Raw genomic sequence first — 21129 nt, 5'->3', positions numbered from 1 at the left:
TAACTACAATTTTAAAAACAGATACATCAGTGTTCTTCTAATTGTCACATTTTCTTTTTTTTTTTTTTCTTTGAGTCTCACTTTGTCACAGTAGGTAGAGTGCCGTGGCGTCACACACAGCAACCTCAAACTCTGGGGCTCAAGTGATTCTCTTGCTTCAGCCTCCCAAGTAGCTGGGACTACAGGCATCAGCCACAACACCCGGCTATTTTTAGGGACGAGGTCTCGCTCTGGCTCAGGCTGAGTCTCCAACTCGTGAACTCAGGCAATCCACCTGCCTCAGCCTCCCAGAGTGCTAGGATTACAGGAGTGAGCTGCCTCGCCCAGCCACCTCTTCTAAATTAACACTGCACACTAAACTGGTATCACTACTTAACAATCTATTTCTATGACAACATATTTCTGAAAACTGCTTCAAAGTGGACTGCATTTTTCATGGATGGAGCTGGAACATATTCTTCTTAGTAAAGTATCTCAAGAATGGAAGAAAAAGTACCCAATGTACTCAGCCCTACTATGAAACTAATTTAGGGTTTTCACATGAAAGCTATAACCCAGTTACAACCTAAGAATAGGGGGAAGGGGGAAAGGGAGGTGAAAGGTGGGGAAGAGAGAAGGGGATTGGTGGGATTACACCAGCGGTTCATCTTACAAGGGTATAAGTGAAACTTGGTAAATGTGGAATGTAAGTGTCTTGACACAGTAACTGAGAGAATGCCAGGAAGGCTATGTTAACCAGTGTGATGGAAGTGTGTCAAACGGTCTGTGAAGCTAGTGAATGATGCCCCATGATCATATCAATGTACACAGCTATGATTTAATAAAAAAAAAAAAAGTGGACTGTATTTTCCCTTGGAAAACAAGTTATAATCAACAGACTATTTCCTAACTGAGAATGTGGTAACAAAGAAAGTACTGACATAACACCATCTAAACAAAGATTCAATAACGGTAAAACTCCATAATCATTAAAAAGAAGAAAATTATGTTCTAGCTTCATAAAATGAGAGTAACATACCAATGATCAGCAAGTATGCATTCAAAATGTAAAAAACATAACTCTTCCATATACACTCACTAAACAAATTTAACCTCAAGCTAATAACCAACTAAAATAAACACTAAACATTTAATTAGCAATCATTTAGTTTGCTTCTTATAATACAGACTGCTGGTTGGGATGATTTACAAAGATGGGAGAAGGATGAGGCCAAATTAATACATTACTCAAGGGAAAGCCTTCCTTGCTTCTGTCTATTTCCCTCAATAAGTATGTTATCCAAAACCGCACCATTGATCTGCTACCAGGAACAAGAGATCAGTAAATGTTCATCATGATTTCAATGTTGATACTGAATTCAATGTTCATATTGAATTTGGTAACAATCACTGTTATTTCTCACTTAGTTCTGCTTTATGGAAAAAATTAATTGACCAGATTTTAAAAAGAAAAGGTCAGATATTTTTCTTTTTCATTTACCTGTCTCCTTCACTGTTTTGTTTTTTTTTGGCCGGGGCTGGGTTTGAACTGGCCACCTCCGGCATAGGGGACCGGCGCCCTACTCCTTGAGCCACAGGCGCCGCCCCTCCTTTAGTGTTTTAAAAGCCACAAATGTTCAACACAAGATCAAAAGGCTCGCCACCTGTAGCTCAGTGAGTAGGAAACTGGCCACATACACCAAGGCTGGTGGGTTCGAGCCCAGCCAGGGCCTGGTAAACAACAATGACAACTACAACCAAAAAGTAGCCGGGTGTTGTGGCAGGTGCCTGTAATCCCAGCTACTTGGGAGGCTGAGGCAAGAGGATCGCTTAAGCCCAAGAGTTTGAGGTTGCTATGAGCTACAAGGCCAAGGCACTCTATCAAGGGCTAGAGAGACTCTGTTTCAAAAAAAAAAGGGGGGAGGGAGAGTAATTGGTGGGACCACACCTACAGTGCCATCTTACAAGGGTACATAAGAAATTTACTAGGTGTAGAATATAAATGTCTTAACACAATAACTAAGAAAATGCCATGAAGGCTATGTTAACCAGCTTGATGAAAACATTTCAAATTGTATATAAAACCAACACATTGTACCCCATTATTGCATTAATGTACACAGCTATGATTTACTAATAATAAAAAAAACCTCCAGAGAAAAAGTGCTCCCAAACAGCAGCGCCTGTGGCTCCAGTGAGTAGGGCGCCGGCCTCATATACCGAGAGTGGTGGGTTCAAACCCGGCCCCAGCCAAACTGCAACAAAAACATATAGCTGGGCATTGTGGCGGGCACCTGTAGTCCCAGCTACTCGGGAGGCTGAGGCAGGAGAATCGACTAAGCCCAGGAGTTGGAGGTTGCTGTGAACTGTGTGACGCCACAGCACTCTACCGAGGGCAATAAAGTGAGACTCTGTCTCTACAAAAAAAAAAAAAAAAAATGCTCCCAAGTCACTCTCTCATCCTCACTGGCACAAGGCTTGCTTGAAACTTTGTAGACAGGTTTTAAGAGTACCTAGCATGGCCTGGGCAAGGTGGCTCACACTTGTAATCCTAGCACTCTGGAAAGCTCAGGTGGGTAGACTGCCTAACCAGGGGTCCTCAAACTGCGGCCCACAGGCCACATGAGACGATGTGATTATATTTGTTCCCGTTTTGTTTTTTCACTTCAAAATAAGACATGTGCAGTGTGCATAGGAATTTGTTCATAGTTTTTTTTTTTTAACTATAGTCCAGCCCTCCAACCATCTGAGGGACAATGAACTGGCCCCCTGTTTAAAAAGTTTGAGGACGCCTGGAAGCTCACAAGTTCAAGACCAGCCTGAGCCAGAGCAAGACCTGTTTTTTGATTTTTTTTTTTTTTTAATTTCAGTTTGCTTGTTCATTCTTCTTTGTTTGAATTACTCCTTTTTTGTTCATTTTCTTCTTCCTCTGGCGGTGGTGGCCGTTTCTCATGTTGTTAGTAGAGACGGGATCTTACTCTGGCTCACTGCTTGCTCATACTGGTCTTGAACCTCTGAGCTCGGACAATCCACCCGCCTCAGCCTACCACAGTGCTGGGACTACAGGCGTGAGCCACCCCACCTGGCCGCAAGACCTGATTTTTAAAAATAGTCAGGTGTGTGGCAGGTGCTTGCAGTCCCAGCTACTTGGGAGGCTGAGGAGGATCTCTTGAGCCCGAGAGTTTGAGGTTGCTGTGAGCTATGATGGCACATCACCCTTCCCAGGGCAACAAAGTGAGGCTCTGTGTTACAAAAAAAAAAAAAAAAAAAAAGCCGGCACCTGTGGCTCAGTGAGTTGGACGCCAGCCCCATATACCAAAGGTGGCGGGTTCAAACGCAGCCCCGGCCAAACTGCAACAAAAAAATAGCCAGGTGTTGTGGCACCTGTAGTCCCAGCTTCTCGGGAGGCTAAGGCAAGAGAATCACCTAACCCAGGAGCTGGAGGTTGCTGTGAACTGTGATGCCACAGCACTCTACCAAGGGCGACACAATGAGACTCTATAAAAAAGAGAGAGAGAGAGAGCACCTAACACCACTGAAAAGCCTGAATATTCAAAAGCATAAACTCCTTCCTGCAATATTCATAAAAGGCTAAGCAAAGTAGCTCATGCCTGTAATCCCAGAGACTTTGAAGGCTATGGCAGGGGATCACTTCAGGCCAGGAGTTCAATACCAGCCTGGGTAATTTAAAAAAATGAAAAAAAAAAAAAAAAAAAAATAGCGAGGCACTCTGTCATATGCCAATTGTCCGAGCACTACTTGGGAGGTTGAGACAGTAGGATCACTTCAGCCCAGGAGTTAAAAGTATACAGTGAGCTATGATGATACCACTGCACTCTAGCCCAGGCAACAGAAAGAGAACCTGTCTCAAAAATAAAATAAAATGCAAGGTCTAACAAAGTCACAAACTTATCCTAGAAAAAGTGCTACATAGTGCTACATACCTTATTGCTGAATGTAACTAGTCACCTTTGAAGTACTCCCCTTGGGAAGCTATGCACCTGCAAAGCAATTTGGAACTGTTTTTCTGGAATGACCATCAGAGCTGTCATCGTATAAAGGTGTGATGATTAAGTTCACAAACTTGCCACCACGTCCTTATGTTGACAGCACTGAATAAACAACTTGGTAAGATTTCATAACCTTGGTATATCAGTGTCTCGTATCTATGTGCATGTCGATATGTGGCAGTATCTTGCTTAGTACCTTGCTGGCAGTATGTGGCATTCATTATTGTTGTGCATTTTTGTGTGCCATATGACAACAGCTCTGATGGTCATTCCAGAAAAAAGAATTCCAAATGTTCTCTATTATTGCTCAATATTTCGTTGCAGCAATCATCTGATTTCTTAATGTATTTAGTTTCATTCGGTTCTTATGAGGTTTTTGTTTCTAGTCCTTATCTTAAACATTGTTACTATTAAATTTTAAGCCTTTTTAATTTTCTGAAAGCAAAAAGTGGAAACCAAATAAACGCATGTATATGTATAGAGAAAATGAAAAATAAAATAAAATAGGGCGGTGCCTGTGGCTCAAGAGGTAGGGCGCCAACCCCATATACTGGGGGTGGCGGGTTCAAACCCGGCCCCGGGCAAAAACTGCAAAAAAATAAAAAATATAACAAAATAAAATAAGAATTCCAAATGCGGGGCAGCGCCTGTGGCTCAGTGAGTAGGGCGCCGACCCATATACCAAGGGTGGTGGGTTCAAAACCTGGCCCTAGCCAAACTGCAACAACAACAAAAAAATAGCCGGGCATTGTGGCCAGCGCCTGTAGTCCCAGCTGCTCAGGAGGCTGAGGCAAGAGAATCGCCTAGGCCCAGGAGTTGGAGGTTGCTGTGAGCTGTGTGATGCCACAGCACTCTACCGAAGGTGATAAACTGAGACTCTGTCTCTACAAAACAAACAAAAAAAAAGAATTCCAAATGCTCCAAAAGATAATCCCAAGTGCCAGCAAAGATGCAAATCAACTAAACTCTTGGACATTGCTTGTGGAAATGCAAACTGGTATAGGCATTCTGGAAGACAGTTTGGCAGTTTCTTACAAAATTAAACATACCAGCCAGGCGTGGTAGCTCACACCTGTAATCCTAGCATTCTGGGAGGCTGAAATGGATGGATTGCCTGAGTTCACGGGTTCAAGACCAGCCTGAGCAACAGCACGATCTCGTCTCTAAAAATAGCCGGGCATTGTGGTGGGTGCCTGTAGGTTGAGGCAAGAGAATCACTCAAGCCCAAGAGTTTGAAGTTGCTGTGACCTATGCCAACACGGCACTCTACCAAGGGTGACAAAAAATAAGTCTTTTTTTTTTGAGAAAGTCTCACTTTGTCACCCTCTGTAGAGTGCTGTACCATCACAGCTCACAGCAACCTCAAACTACTGGGTTTAAGCGATTCTCTTGCCTCAGCCTCCCCAGTAGCTGCGACCACAGGCGCCCACCACAACGCCCGGCTATTTTTGTTGTTGTTGCAGTTTGGCTGGGGCGGGGTTTGAACCCACCACCCTTGGTATGTGGGGCCGGGGCCCTACTCACTGAGCCACAGGCGCCACCCCAAAAATTAAGTCTTTAAAAAAAAAAAGTTAAATACACCTTTACCATATGACTTAGCAATTCCCCTCCTGTTACTAAAACATTTGCACTTGCTCCCAAAACTAATACCAAGGCACAGTGGCTCAGGCCGGTAATCCTAGCACTTTGGGAAAGCTAAGCAGGAGTATTGCTTAAGGCCAGGAGTTCAAGACCAAAACTAATACCAGAAGAATGAGAACAAGTAATTTGAGAAGAAAAGGGAAATTTTTTTTTTTTTGTAGAGACAGAGTCTCACTATACTGCCCTCGGGTAGAGTGCCGTGGCGTCACACGGCTCACAGCAACCTCTAACTCTTGGGCTTACGCGATTCTCTTGCCTCAGCCTCCTGAGCAGCTGGGACTACAGGCACCCACCACAATACCCGGCTATTTTCTTGTTGCAGTTTGACCGGGGCTGGGTTTGAACCCGCCACCCTCGGCATATGGGGCCGGCGCCCTACTCACTGAGCCACAGGTGCCGCCCAAGAAAAGGGAAATTTATTAATCTGCCAGCAAATGAGGAGGCTGGCTGAATCCTGTCTCAAAGTACCAGCATTCTCCTGAGCAGAAGTACATACCTTTTAAAAATTCTGATTCCTGGGCGGCGCCTGTGGCTGTCGGTAAGGCGCTGGCCCCATATACTGAGGGTGGTGGGTTCAAACCCGGCCCCGGCTGAACTGCAACCAAAAAATAGCTGGGCGTTGTGGCGGGCGCCTGTAGTCCCAGCTACTCGGGAGGCTGAGGCAAGAGAATCACTTAAGCCCAGGAGTTGGAGGTTGTCGTGAGCTGTGTGAGGCCACGGCACTCTACCGAGGGCCATAAAGTGAGACTCTGTCTCTACAAAAAAAAAAAAAAAAAAAAAAATTCTGATTCATCAGGATCCCTATGGTGGCTCACATCTATAATCCTAACAATCCAGAAGATCAAAGAGGGATCTCTTTAGCTCAGGACTTCAAAAGCAAGAGACCCTACCTCTGCTAAAAACAGAAAAATTATGAGTGTTGTGGCAGGACCATAGAGCCCCAGCTACTTGGAAGGCTGAGACAGAAGGAGTGTAAGGCGTCTATAAATTAGGCTGATGCCACACACTCTAGCCTAGACTGAGCTTTTAAAGGTTCTGATTAATCCCATAATCCTGTCTTGGGCTAATACAATCACATGGGTTTTGCCCCATTTCATCCCACCTTTGACTGAGACAGTCTCATGACATACATCTGAATTAATCCCATCTGTGGCTAGGACCAAATCTCACGGGCTCCTACCCAGCTGATTCCCTTGATTTATCTCCTATCACGCATTCTCCTGCCTCTCCCGACTATTGGCCTAAGGCAGGGATGTAGGTTTGAATTACAAAAAAAGTCGGGGGCCTTTTTTCAGGCCATTCCCTCTATAACAAAGGCTCTGTAGCTTTATACCTTCTTAAGTGGATGACCTTGATTAAAGGGTCCCTTATAGACAATGGTTATGAAATTCCATTACATAAATTTTGATCTTCCTCTCACACAGAAATTTGAGTACAGCTGATCTAGAGAACCTGAGTTTGGCCTTCTCTCTAAACAGACAAATTATCCTTTACTTATTTACTTTTATTTATTTATTTATTTTGAGACAGAGCCTCAAGCTGTCACCCTGGGTAGAGTGCTGTTGTATCACAGCTCACAGCAACCTCCAACTCCTGGGCTCAAGCGATTCTCCTGCCTCTGCCTCCCAAGTAGCTATCCTTTATTTTTTATTTTTTCTGAGACAGAGTCTTATTTTGTCACTCTCAGTACAGACTGTGACATCACAGCTCACAGCAACCTCCTCAAACTATTGGGCTTAAGTGATTATCTTGCCTCAGCCTCACAAGTAGCTAGGACTACAGGTGCCTACCATAATACCCAGCTATTTTTAGAGACCAGGTCTTACTCTTGCTCAGGCTGGTCTCAAACTCGTAAGCTCAGGCAGTCCACCCACCTCAGCCTCCCAGAGTGCTAGGATTACAGGTGTGAGCCCACTGCGCCCAGCCCCTAAATCATTCTTTTTGGTGACCTCTTATCAATAATTTAAAACATACAAATAAGTATAGAATATATAATAAATCACCATCTACCCATCACCCAGCTTTCTATCATATAAGTCTCTGATATTCTATCACTTTATCTATCTTCACCTATGTGAATATATCTTATAGTCTCATTATAGTTAGGGACTATCCCAGAATCTTTACCTACCAAATACTCATTTTCCTAAAACTATCCTCTGCTGTAGCAACCTTCTAATTGTCTTGACCATGACTGATACCGGTCATATTTTATTCTTCTCTTTTTTTTTTCTTCATTTGTCCTAACCTACTCCTAGTAAACCTTATTCATTCCACTTCCATATTTCTTAAATGTCTTTCCTCCTTTTCAAGTCCTCCACAACAAGTCCTCTAGCCCAAGCCACACGGTCTGTTGCCCAGACTATTATAAGACCCTTAAGTGGCCTCCCAGACTCTATCTCTTCCCCCCTACCTACCATACTCTACTTCTAACTTAAACCACTAAACCACTATTTAATCTTTGTTGTTATTGCCTCCACTGGGAATAAGATTCAAATTAAAGGGCGGCACCTGTGGCTCAGTGAGTAGGGCACGGGCCCCATATACCGAGGGTGGAGGGTTCAAATCTGCCCAGCCAAAACTGCAACAAACAAATAGCTAGGTGTTGTGGTGGGTGCCTGTAGTCCCAGCTACTCAGGAGGCTGAGGCAAGAGAATCACCTAAGCCCAGGAGCTGGAGGTTGCTGTGAGCTGTGACGCCATAGCACTCTCCGAGGGCGATAAAGTGATACTGTATCTCAAAAATAAGTAAATAAATAAAATAAATAGGGGCGGTGCCTGTGGCTCAAAGGAGTAGGGTGCCAGCCCCATATACAGAGGTGGTGGGTTCAAACCCGGCCCCGGCCAAAAACTGCAAATAAATAAATAAATAAGGTTCAAATTAAATTATAGATCTTTCCCAAAAAAGTACTGTGTTTATACCTTGTGAGAGCCATGATCCTCATTTAAAACTTTTGCACTACCAGCAAGAAAGAATAAACTTTTTTTTTTTTTTGAGACAGAGACTCAAGCTGTCACCCTGGGTAGAGTTCTGTGGCTTCACAGCTCACAGCAACCTCCAACACCCGGGCTCAAGCAATTCTCTTGCCTCAGCCTCCCAACTAGCTGGGATACAGGCGCCTGCCACACCTGGCTATTTTTGGGTTGCAGCTGTCATTGTTGTTTGGCGGGCCCGGGCTGGATTCAAACCCACCAGCTCAGGTGTATGTGGCTGGCACCTAAGCCACTTGAGCCACAGGCACCAAGCCAAAAGAATAAACTTTTTTTTTTTTTTCAGTAGAGACAGAGTTTCACTTTATGGCCCTCGGTAGAGTGCCATGGCATCACACAGCTCATAGCAACCTCCAACTCCTGGACTTAAGTGATTCTCTTGCATCAGCCTTCCGAGTAGCTGGGACTACAAGCGCCCGCCACAACACCAGGCTATTTTTTTGTTGCAGTTCGGCCGGGGCCGGGTTTGAACCCACCACCCTCAGTATATGGGGCCAGCGCCTTACCAACTGAGCCTCTAATACCCAGGAATAAATCAAACAAAATGTGTACAAAAAGACCTCAGTACAAAGGAAATTCAAACCTAAATTAAAAGGATATACCACTTTCATGGATTTTAACACTGTTGAGTATTAAACTCAATAACTCAACAGAGAGTCATCACATATAAGAGTATTGATTGACTAAGGAAAATACCTCAATTTACTGTCATAAATACCCCAAATTACTGTCATAAAAAGGAGTATTAGCCCAGCATTGTGGTGGGTGCCTGTAGGCCCAGCTACTTGGGAGGCTGAGGCAAGAGAATCACTTAATCCCAAGAGCTTGAGGTTGCTGTGAGCTGTTTAACACCAGGGCACTCTACCCAGGGTGACACAGTGAGACTCCGTTTCTTTTTTTTTTTTTTTTTTGTAGAGACAGAGTCTCACTGTACCGCCCTCGGGTAGAGTGCTGTGGCGTCACATGGCTCACTGCAACCTCTTAACTCTTGGGCTTACGCGATTCTCTTGCCTCAGCCTCCTGAGCAGCTGGGACTACAGGCGCGTGCCACAACACCCGGCTATTTTTCTGTTGCAGTTTGGCCGGGGCTGGGTCCGAACCTGCCACCCTCGGCATATGGGGCCGGTGCCCTACTCACTGAGCCACAGGCACCGCCTGAGACTCTGTCTCAAAAAAAAAAAAGGAGTTATAATTAGAGATTATTAAATGAACTCTTTGGTATCAGACATCAGGGTGAACTTATGGTTTTCGATACTATGTATATAAAATTATTCTTTCTTTTTTTTTTTTGTAGAGACAGAGTCTCACTATACTGCCCTCGGGTAGAGTGCCGTGGCGTCACACGGCTCACAGCAACCTCTAACTCTTGGGCTTACACGATTCTCTTGCCTCAGCCTCCCAAGCAGCTGGGACTACAGGCGCCCGCCATAACGCCTGGCTATTTTTTGTTGCAGTTTGGCCGGGGCTGGGTTTGAACCCGCCACCCTCGGCATATGGGGCCGGCGCCCTACTCACTGAGCCACAGGTGCCGCCCTTTTTTTTTTGAAGTTTTTGGCCAGGGCCAAGTTTGAACCCGCCACCTCCTATATATGGGGCTGGCGCCCTACTCCTTGAGCCATAGGCACCACCCTATGTATATAAAATTAAAAATGATTATATTTCAGGTACAGGCAAAGAAAAGAATGAAGAAAAAATTAAAATAATGATAACAGGGCCAGGCAGGGTGGCTCACGCCTATAATCCCAGAATTTGGGAGGTTTGAGACCAGCCTGCGTCAGAGCAAGACCCCATCTCTATTTTTCATGATCTAATACAAAGCTTTCTTCTATTAAGTTTCTAAAGATATCAGGCAGTGCCTATGGATAAGCGGGTAGGGCGCAGGCCCCATATACAGAGGGTGGCGGGTTCAAACCCAGCCCCTGCCAGTTGAAACAGTAGTGGCAACTGCAACAAGCCAGGTGTTGTGGCAGGCACCTGTAGTCCCAGCTACTTGAGAGGCTGAGGCAAGAGAATCATCAGCCCAAGAGTTCGAGGTTGCTGTGAGCTGTGACGCCACAGCACTCTACCAAGGGTGACAGAGTGAGACTCTGTCTCGAGAAAAAAAAAGTTTCTAAAGTATCTGCAGTTAAAACTAATTTCCCCTCCCTTAAATTCTATAGCACCCTGTGTCTCTATTTTAGCACTTACCAAAGTGCCTTAGGAGATATTTACATATATATATATATGCTTTTTTTTTTTTTTTTTTAAGAGTCATTATGTCGCCGTCGGTAGAAGGTAGAAGGTAGAAGGCTGTGGCGTCACTGCTTGGGCTTAAGCGATTCTCTTGCCTCAAACTCCCAAGTAGCTGGGAGAACAGGTGCCAGCCACAACACCCACCTAGTTTTTGTTGCAGTTGTTCTTGTTTATCTAACCTGGGCCGAGTTCAAACCCACCAGCCTCAGTGTTACAGGCACCAAAACTTTTTTTTTTTTTCTGTCTCACTTTGTCACCCCTGGTAGAGTGCCATGGCATCATAGCTCATAGCAACCTCAGACTCTTGGGCTTAAGCAATTGTCTTGTCTCAGCCTCCCAAGTGGCTGCGACTACAGGTGCCCACCACAATGCCCCGCTATTGTTTTTAGAGACGGGGTCTCATTCTTGCTCAGGCTGGTCTCTAACCTGAGAGCTCAAGCAATCCACCCATCTCAGCCCCCCAAGTGCTGGAATTACAGGAGTGAGTCACTGCACCCAGCAAGAGATATTTATAAATGCCTGTCGTATTAGACTGTTCTGAAGTTCTAGAGAAGTTTTATTCAACTTTGTATCTTTATGCCCTTTTGCCCCACCATCCCTTCCCCAATGCAACAGAATGTTTTGCCTGTGATACTTTCGCATTACATGCACATTATGGTGACTTCACTTTTAGTTTGTCAACCCACTGATTTTTTTCCTTTATTGCCAAGCACTACTTAACAGACAATTCAGTGCTTCAACACAATTTAGGATCACATAATCCTAGATTTGCTATGAAAACATGGATACATAATACATATTTTTATATAATAAATTAACAATTAACATCTCACCTATACATGGCAATTTATAATTTAAAATGAACTGAAAGGAAAGAGCAAGACCTTTTCTTTTTTTTCTCACTTTGTTGCCCTCGGTAGAGTGCCCTGGCATCACAGCTCACAGCAACCTCCAACTCTTGGGCTTAGACGATTCTCTTACCTCAGCCTCCCGAGTAGCTGGGACCACAAGTGCCTGCCACAACACATGGCTATTTTTTTTGTTGCAGTTTGGCCAGGGCCAGGTTCAAACCCACCACCCTCTGAATATGGGGCTGTTGCCCTACTTACTGAGCCACAGGCGCTGCCCCGAGAAAGACCCTTTTTCAGTAGGTGAGATTAACAACAAACAGCTGGACAAGGTGGCTCATGCCTGTAATCCTAGCACTCTGGGAGGCCCAGGCAGGCGGATTGCCTGAGCTCAGGAATTCAAGACCTGCCTGAGCAAATTAAGACCCCATCTCTACAAAACAGAAAAACTAGCTGGGTGTTGGCACCTATAGTCCCAGCTACTCAGGAAGCTGAGACAAGAGGATTGCTTGAGCCCAGGAGTTTGAAGTTACTGTGAGCTATGACCCCATTGTGCTCTACAGGGAGGGAACTGTCTCAAAAAAATAAAAAAAAATTGGCCAGGCATGGTAACTCCCGCTTATAATCCCAGCACTCTGGGAGGCCAAGATGGGTAGACTACTTGAGCTCAGGTGTTTGAGACCAGCCTGAGCAAGAATGAGACCCCAGTCTCTACTAAAAATAGAAAAACAGGCAGGGTGAGGTGGCTCAAGCCTGTAATTCTAGCACTCTGGGAGGCTGAGGCCGGTTGGTAGATTGTCTGAGCTCACGAGTTCGAGGCCAGCCTGAGCAAGCATACGACCCCACCTCTACTAAAAATGAAAAACTGAGGCAAGAGGTTTGCTTGTAGCCCAAGAGTTTGAGGTTGCTGGGAATTATGACGCCACAACACTCTACCAAGCAAGACAAAAAAGAAGAAAAACAAGCCAGGCACAGTGGTGCACACCTGTAGCACCAGCTACTCAGGAGGCTGAGGCAAGAGGATCACTTGAGCCCAAGATGTCGCTGTGAGCTAGGATGACATCATGGCACTCTACCCAGGGTGAGAGAGTGAGACTCTGTCTCAGGAGAAAAAATAAATAATAATAAATAAATACAGGAAATCATCTTTTTTTTGGGGGGGGGGACAGAATCTCATTTTGTCACTCTGGGTAGAGGAGTGTCGTGGCATCAGGCCTCACAGCAACCTCAAACTCTTGGATTCAAGCCATTTTCTTGACTCAGCCTCCCAAGTAGCTGGAACTACAGCGCCCGCCACAACACCCAGCTATTATTTTTAGAGATGAGGTCTTGCTCTAGCTCAGGCTGGTCTCGAACCTGTGAGCTCAGGCTATCCACCAGCCTCGGCCTCCCAAAGTGCTGGGATTATAAGGTAAGCCACTGCATCCAACTTTAGGAAATCATCATTAAAGAATTAAAGAAAAGAATTCACCTCAGTAATGCTTTTTGTGTTTACTAATATATTTTTAGAATGCCATTAACTATTGTAAAATATTACCCACAATCCAACAATTCACAAATAACCACATTAACAGTTTAGAGTAGTACTTTTTGAGTACAAGGATTTATGCATCTGTGCTACAAAAACATTTATCCACATGCTACACTTCCTGAATATCTCTTATGACTTGTTAGTGAAAGCATGGAAGTTCCCCAGACACTTAAAAATACTAGCACCAAATCTTTGCAACTTTAAGTTTAGGCACAGAAAAAGGACTTGAAAAACTCTAAACCTGGCCAGGCAAGTGGCTCAAGCCTAGCATTCTGGGTGGCCGTGGCCTCACTTCAGCTTAGGACTTAAGACCAGCCTAAGCAAGAGCAAGACCCCATTTCTACAAAAAAGTAGAAAAACTATACAGGCATGGTGGCAGGAGCCTGTAATCCCAGCCACTCAGGAGGCTAAGGCAAGAGGACTACTTGAACCTACTAGTTTGAGGTTGCTGTGAGCTATGACACCACAGTACTCCAGGCTGGGGTACAAAGAGTGAGACGTTGTCTCAAAAAAAAAAAAAGGGCGGCACCTGTGGCTCAGTGAGTAGGGTGCCGGCCCCATATGCCGAGGGTGGCGGGTTCAAACCCAGCCCCGGCCAAACTGCAACAAAAAAATAGCCGGGCGCTGTGGCGGGCGCCTGTAGTCCCAGCTACTCGGGAAGCTGAGGCAAGAGAATCACGTAAAGCCCAAGAGTTAGAGGTTGCTGTGAGCCGTTTGACGCCAAGGCACTCTACCTGAGGGCGGTACAGTGAGACTCTATCTCTACAAAAAAAAAAAAAAATTTTTTTTTGAAAATATATTTTAGGGCGGCGCCTCTGGCTCAGTGAGTAGGGCGCCAGCCCCATATGCCGAGGGTGGTGGGTTCAAACCCAGCCCCGGCCAAACCGCAACAAAAAAATAGCCAGGCGTTGTGGTGGGCACCTCTAGTCCCAGCTGCTCGGGAGGCTGAGGCAAGAGAATTGTGTAAGCCCAAGAGTTAGAGGTTGCCGTGGCGTCACACGGCACTCTACCCGAGGGCGGTACAGTGAGACTCTGTCTCTACAAAAAAAAAAAAAAGAAAATATATTTTAAAATGTAATTTCTGGGTGGCACCAGTGGCTCAATGGGTAGGGCACGGGCGCCATATACCAAGGGTGGAGGGTTCGAACCTGGCCCTGGTCAAACTGCAACAAGAAATAGCCAGGCATTGTGGCAGGCACCTGTAGTCCCAGCTACTTGGGAGGCTGAGGCAAGAGAATTGCCTAAGCCCAGGATTTGGAGATTGCTGTTAGCTGAGATGCCACAGCACTCTACCAAGGGCGATAAAATAAGACTCTGTCTCTGAAAAAAAAAAAATGCGGCTCAGCACCTGTGGCTCAAGCGTCTAAGGCGCCAGCCACATACACCTGAGCTGGCGGGTTCGAATCCAGCCCGGGCACACCAAACAACAATGATGGCTGCAACCATAAAATAGCCAGGTGTTGTGGTGGGAGCCTGTGGTCCCAGCTACTTGAGAGGCGGAGACAGACTCGCTTGAGCCCAGGAGTTGGAGGTTGCTGTGAGCTGTGATGCCACAGCACTGTACCCAGGGTGACAGCTTGAGGCTCTGTCTAAAAAAAAAAAAATGCATGGGCGGCGCCTGTGGCTCAGTCGGCAAGGCTCCGGCCCCATATACCGACGGTGGCGGGTTCAAACCCGGCCCCGGCCAAACAGCAACCAAAAATTAGCCAGGCGTTGGGTGGCGCCTGTGGCTCAAGGAGTAGGGCACCGGTCCCATATGCCAGAGGTGGTGGGTTCAAACCTAGCCCTGGCCAAAAACCACAAAAAAAAAAAAAAAAAAATAGCCGGGCGTTGTGGCAGGCGCCTGTAGTCCCAGCTACTCGGGAGGCTGAGGCAAGAGAATTGCTTAAGCCCAGGAGTTGGAGGTTGCTGTGAGCTGTGTGAGGTCACGGCACTCTACCCAAAGGCCATAAAGTGAGACTCTGTCTCTACAAAAAAAAAAATGCAATTTCTTGGGCTGTGCCTGTGGCTCAGTGGGTAGGGCGCCTGCCCCACATACGGAGGGTGGTGGGTTCAAACCCGGCCCCAGCCAAACAGCAACAACAACAAAAAATAGCCAGGCATTGTGGCAGGCCCTGTCGTCCCAACTACTTGGAAGGCTGAGGCAAGAGAATCGCTTAAGCCCAAGATTTTGAGGTTGCTGTGAGCTGTGATGCCACAGCACTCTACTGAGGGCAACAAAGTGAGACTCTATCTCAAAAACAATAAATAAATAAATAGGTTCTTTAAAGCTACTAAATTCTGGCTCGGCACATGTAGCTCAGCAGCTAGGGCACCAGCCACATACACTGGAGGTGGTGGGTTCAAATACAGTCCGGGGCCTGCCAAACAACAACTATGGCCAAAAAATAGCCGGGCATTGTGGCAGGTGCCTGTAGTCCCAGCTACTTGGGAGGTTGAGGCAAGAGAATCACTTAAGCCCCAGAATTTGAGGTTGCTGTGAGCTGTGATGCCACAGCACTCTACCGAGGGTGACAAAATGAAACTTGGTCTCAAAAAAAAAAAACCTACTAAATTCTGAGATGTTTTGTTATACAGTAATTATCTTTTATATCTAAAAATCTATATGTCCTAAAATTCTGTCATCCAAGTTTCAAGTTCCCCCACTTGATTCTGGGATTAGTTGAACAAGAATATATTTGTCCCATCTGTTTTTTTTGTTTGTTTGTTTGTTTTGTGGTTTTTGGCTGGGACTGGGTTTGAACCCGCCACCTCCGGCATATGGAACCAGCGCCCTACTCCTTGAGCCACAGGCGCCGCCCTGTCCCATCTGTTTATTTTTAAAAATAACACTCAAATTAGGGCGGCACCTGTGGCTCAGTGAGTAGGGCGCTGACCCCATATGCCAAGGGTGGCGGGTTCAAACCCAGCCCTGGCCAAACTGCAACAAAAAAATAGCCATGTGTTGTGGCGGGCGCCTGTAGTCCCAGCTGCTCGGGAGGCTGAGGCAAGAGAATCGTGTAAGCCCAAGAGTTAGAGGTTGCTGTGAGCTGTGTGACGCCATGGCACTCTACCCGAGGGCGGTACAGTGAGACTCTGTCTCTACAAAAAAAAAAAAAAAAACACTCAAATTCCTCCCCAGCTTATCTTTCATACTATATATACATAAAATGGGGTCTATATTCAATCATTTTCATTTCTCTTCTCTTCTCAGGTCCTCTTCCAATTTCACTTATCTTTTCTGAGGTTTACACTTAATACTTTTGTTGACCAAATAAGTATCAGGAAAAGTCCTTGAGGACCTGCTAAAGCTGAATGTAAGGCATTAGCATACAAGTTTTTTAATGTAAACCACTGCTTTCATATGATCTTTTTAGAAATTAAACATGATGCCTAAACTATTTTTTACAAGTATCCAAGGGTAACTCTGGTCAACTCTAAATTAGCAGTCTCATTAATAAGATTTTACTGTTAAATTCCTAATAAAGGCACTACATTAATGTGGTAATGAGGCGGCGCCTGTGGCTCAGTGAGTAGGGCGCCAGCCCCATATGCTGAGGGTGGCGGGTTCAAACTCAGCCCCGGCCAAACTGCAACAAAAAAATAGCCGGGCCTTGTGGCAGGCGCCTGTAGTCCCAGCTGCTCGGGAGGCTGAGGCAAGAGAATCGCGTAAGCCCAAGAGTTAGAGGTTGCTGTGAGCTGTGTGACGCCACGGCACTCTCCCTGAGGGCGGTACAGTGAAACTCTGTCTCTACAAAAAAAAAAAGAAAGAAAGAAAATGTGGTAATGAGCAGCAAATTTGTAAGAGTATCCATTTCATGTTGGCATTTTTTTTTTTTCGTAGAGACAGAGTCTCACTTTATGGCCCTCGGTAGAGTGCCGTGGCCTCACACAGCTCACAGCAACCTCCAACTCCTGGGCTTAAGCAATTCTTTTGCCTCAGCCTCCCGAGTAGCTGGGACTACAGGCGCCCGCCACAACGCCAGGCTATTTTTTTTTTTTTTTGGTTGCAGTTCAGCCGGGGTCGGGCTTGAACCTGCCACCCTCGGTATATGGGGCCGGCGCCTTACCGACTGAGCCACAGGTGCCGCCCTCATGTTGGCATTTTAAACCAATTTTACTTTTTTTTTTTTAAACTATAGAAATCAGGGCATCTGTATAAAAGCTGTCTTTAACATGTAGTCCCAGCTACTTGGGAGACTGAGACAAAATCACTTAAGCTCAAGAGTTTGAGGTTGCTGTGAGCTTTAACACCATGGCACTCTACTGAGGGGGACATACTGTCTCAAAAAAACAAAACAAACAAAAAAAAGCTGTCATTAACAATTCATAATTGAGGCAAAGGTTAAAGCCAGAACAAAGCCAAAAACTAAACAAAATGTTCTATTTGATTAAAAGGATTGTCTTTCCATGTGTACTGTGCACTAATTACTTGATGCAAGTTTAAATAAAATATCTTCCTATCTCAAAATCGACTCTGAATAAAGAAACATGTTATAGCAAAGTAAATGGGACCAAAGGGAAGTTGTGACTTACTCGGATTCATAGTAAGACTGTTACTGAGCTGAAAGAGAATACCAAATCTATAACTCTGTTCTTTGCTTCTTTTTTTAAGGTATCATTCTTGGTGACCCTCTTCCAGTTGATCTTTTCTCAAACAGCAGCCACAACAGCAAGCAAGGTCAAAAATGAAAGTAATGAAAATTAAAGAAAAGAATTTTCTTCTTCTTATAAAAACTGATTCAAGATTTAATAATGTATGGTGCCCTAAAAGCTGCAAACTACTACATGGTTATCTCCAAGTCCACCTTTACTCAATCAGGAGGCCATTATCAAAACATAACCTCACTGGTACAAAGCAGAGATGAAGTAGGTGAGGATGCTCCTGGGTTGAGGTCTTAATGGGGAGTAAAAAGGATGATCTCATAATGTCTCTTTATGATCTATAAATCACATTATTCCATAAATCTGACACAAGTGTCAGGATTAGGATTAAGAGTCAATCCTCTAAAGTAGAAAATAAACAAAATAAACAAAAATAAGCAACTTTTCTGATTTAAATCTAAAAGCTGGCTATAGAGATAAAGCCAACTTTCATTTACTTCTAAAGTTCAAAAAAATTTCAGGAGCTCTTCTTACTATATGAAGACTCTGTAAAAGTATTCTTCTAAATGGGGCAGTTTACCTAAATTCAATTAGATTAGTATCCATTTTTTGTTTTAGATTCGTTATAGTATTTTAGGCAAAGACACGAAATAACTATGTTTTTTAACAAAAGAATAAGATTTGGAGAAACAGGTCACTATTACATCTGCAAAAAGCAAAACTTGCACGTGAATATCAATGTCTTAAGGCCACCTGTTAAGCTAAAAGTCTATGACTCCATCATCTTTTAGTTGTAATCACAAAGTCTGGTTTTACACCTAGGATACACAAGAAGCATCATATTAAAAGCAAACATCAGACTATATAAATACCAAAGATAAGCATAGCAAAAAAAAAAAAAAAATGCATGATACAGTTAAATAGGCTCCAAGGGGTTTAAACACACCCACAAAGTCCAATCCATGCACACACTGCGCTTCAACCTATAACTGATGGGTAACCACTAGTCGTGACTTACTCTCACATTCCCCACTACCTACATTCATCTTACCTCCTGAATTTCTCCACTATCTCATCACTTTTTTTGGTCTTTGCAAGTCTAATCTCATGGCCTTTCCTTCCCAAAAATATGATACAGAAAGTGGCCTCGTACTTTACTACTTCCATAATTTAGCTCTAAGTTTTGTTTTTCCCTATTAGACATTAATTTGCTCACAATCTCCTACTCATGTTTCCCTGATCAAACCAGCCTCTTTCTTTTCGTCAACTTGTCCTTATTACAATATCTACTTTCTTTCAAAGTAGAATATGTATCCCTTCCCCGACATTTGTAATTCTGGCTCATAGTAAACCTCTCTTCCTGTCCCAAGTATAGTCCCCATAGCCCTAGGTCCTCACTCCCAGTCCTTATCTTCCTAAGTAAGGCCTCCTCCCAGAGTTTGTCAACAATTAGTTTGGCCAAGCAGAGATTCCACTCTCAAAGCAAAGCCTTTTGGCCCTCTTCGTTTTCACAAAACTACAAGCTCCCACCACCCCTGGTGTCTCTCCTCCAACCTTAAATCCATCCGCATCCAGCCCTGCCTGTTCTCCCCCTACCCACAGTATCTGTCTTCCCACTATCCCGTGCTCCGCCTTCCCTACTGCTGAATGCACCTCCTCTCCGGGGCCTTACCTACGGTAACCCTGACACCGGGAAGGTCCTACCAGCAGCCTCACGGCGTCTCTCCAACTGGGCTTCCTCCGCTCTTCAGTAACTGTCCCCACGCCCCTTTTCCTCCTGGTCCCCGCGCGCCGCCTGGTGCCCCCTCCTCGATTAAGCTCCCGCTGTCACTTGGCCTCTCATCCACAAGATGGCGGAGCTGCTGCCCCCACCCCCGGTTTTGCTCAGCAACCCCCAGCCTCCTTCCAGGAGCTCCAATCCCGGCCGCCCTCGCCACGAGCCTTGGCCCAAGGTCCCGGTTCCCAGTCCCTCAGTGGGCGGCCAGGCCTGAGCTCAGAGACGCCACCAACGCCACCGCCTCCGCCATTCCCCGGCCTGCACCTTCTCCTCACCATAAACTTGAGTGCTTTCTCCTGCAGCACCGCCTCGGCCGGGTCCATAATCACCGCGGCTACTAGGTCTGCTCTCGGCCGGGGCCGCCCCTTTCGTGCCAGGCCGCAGCCAACGCAGAGCTGGGATCCCGCCTCCTCTTCCTCCCCCCCGCCCTCTCTTACCTCTAAGGCACAGGCTGGGAGGCCAAGGATAGCCAGCTCTTCCGTGCGCATGCGTGAGTCCATAGGCTCTTGGGATTTGTAGTTCTGGAGCTTCCCACAGCAAAAACCGAGGCCAGGCTGCGAACCGCAACTCCCGCAGTTCACTGCGACAGCATTGCAGCTGCCGACGAGCCAGATCTAGACAACTGGCAGTCAAGTAGAGGAAATCTGCTGAAGGGAATTGTAGTTCAGATAGTCTACGGGAGGGTCACGGTTGTCTCCGTGGTTACCGGGAGACGCCAGTGGCGGCTTGCCTGGCGTTTGATATCAAGATGGCGACCAGCACCTGTAGCCCAAGTACTGGGGAAAAACTGTGAGAGAAATCAAAAGGGTTTTTAGGGCCTCCCTAACTGTGGTTTTCAAAAGCTGGACATCCGGACATCCGAAAAATTCATATATCTGTCGTCTCCAGGAGGTTTGCGACCCAGAGGCGCTGAGCCAATGGGCGCCAAGGAGCAATGCAGAATTTCAACCTCCTCCTAAAATATCACTTCTCCTAAGGAATCTTTTCTTCCCTACAGGGAGTCAGGGCCTGATAGAACTCGGCTCACGTAGTTCTTGGCCTTTAGAGCTTAGAAACCTTAGCCTGCAATTGATAACATTGGGATGTAAATTCTGCTCTAAGGATCACATATATGCTTGAGTGGTGGAGTATAATGGCCATCCAACAAATAAAGCCTATAAATATTTTCTTTGGCCTTGAAAGGGGTATATGAGTTTATTTTGTTTTTTATTTTTTTTATTGAGACAGTCTCACTTTATGGCCCTCGGTAGAGTGTCGTGGCCTCACACAGCTCACAGCAACCTCCAACTCCTGGACTTAAGCGATTCTCTTGCCTCAGCCTCCCGAGTAGCTGGGACTACAGGCGCCCGCCACAACGCCCGGCTATTTTTTGGTTGCAGTTTGGCCGGGGCTGGGTTTGAACCTGCCACCCTCGGTATATGGGGCCGGCGCCATACCGACTGAGCCACAGGCGCTGCCCCTATGAGTTTATTTCGGAAATTAAGTCTACCTTAGGCGGTAAAAAACACTAGGGTTGAGTTAAAAGCAAGGTGGCTTA

General features: G+C 45.6%; 1 protein-coding gene across 5 annotated transcripts in view; it reads right to left on the bottom strand.

Moving 5' to 3' along the window:
- The window catches only part of BTRC (beta-transducin repeat containing E3 ubiquitin protein ligase), a 204126-nt gene extending 184100 nt beyond the window's left edge, over positions 1-20026 (bottom strand). Inside the window, exon 1 of one of the 5 annotated variants that reach the window (XM_053584718.1) lies at positions 19868-20026. In XM_053584718.1, coding sequence (XP_053440693.1) covers positions 19868-19915 — 48 coding nt within the window. In that variant the 5' untranslated portion in view covers positions 19916-20026. Of the gene's footprint in view, positions 1-19487; positions 19832-19867 lie in introns of those variants that run through there. The other 4 variants (XM_053584721.1, XM_053584720.1, XM_053584719.1 and 1 more) reach the window with 4 other exon arrangements.
- Positions 20027-21129: the final 1103 nt, after the last annotated feature.

The sequence above is a fragment of the Nycticebus coucang genome, chromosome 3 (assembly GCF_027406575.1).
Source record: "Nycticebus coucang isolate mNycCou1 chromosome 3, mNycCou1.pri, whole genome shotgun sequence".
Lineage (NCBI taxonomy): Eukaryota > Metazoa > Chordata > Mammalia > Primates > Lorisidae > Nycticebus > Nycticebus coucang.
The sequence above is the reverse complement of the archived record's forward strand: the minus strand, read 5'-3'. Positions and strand labels throughout refer to the sequence as shown.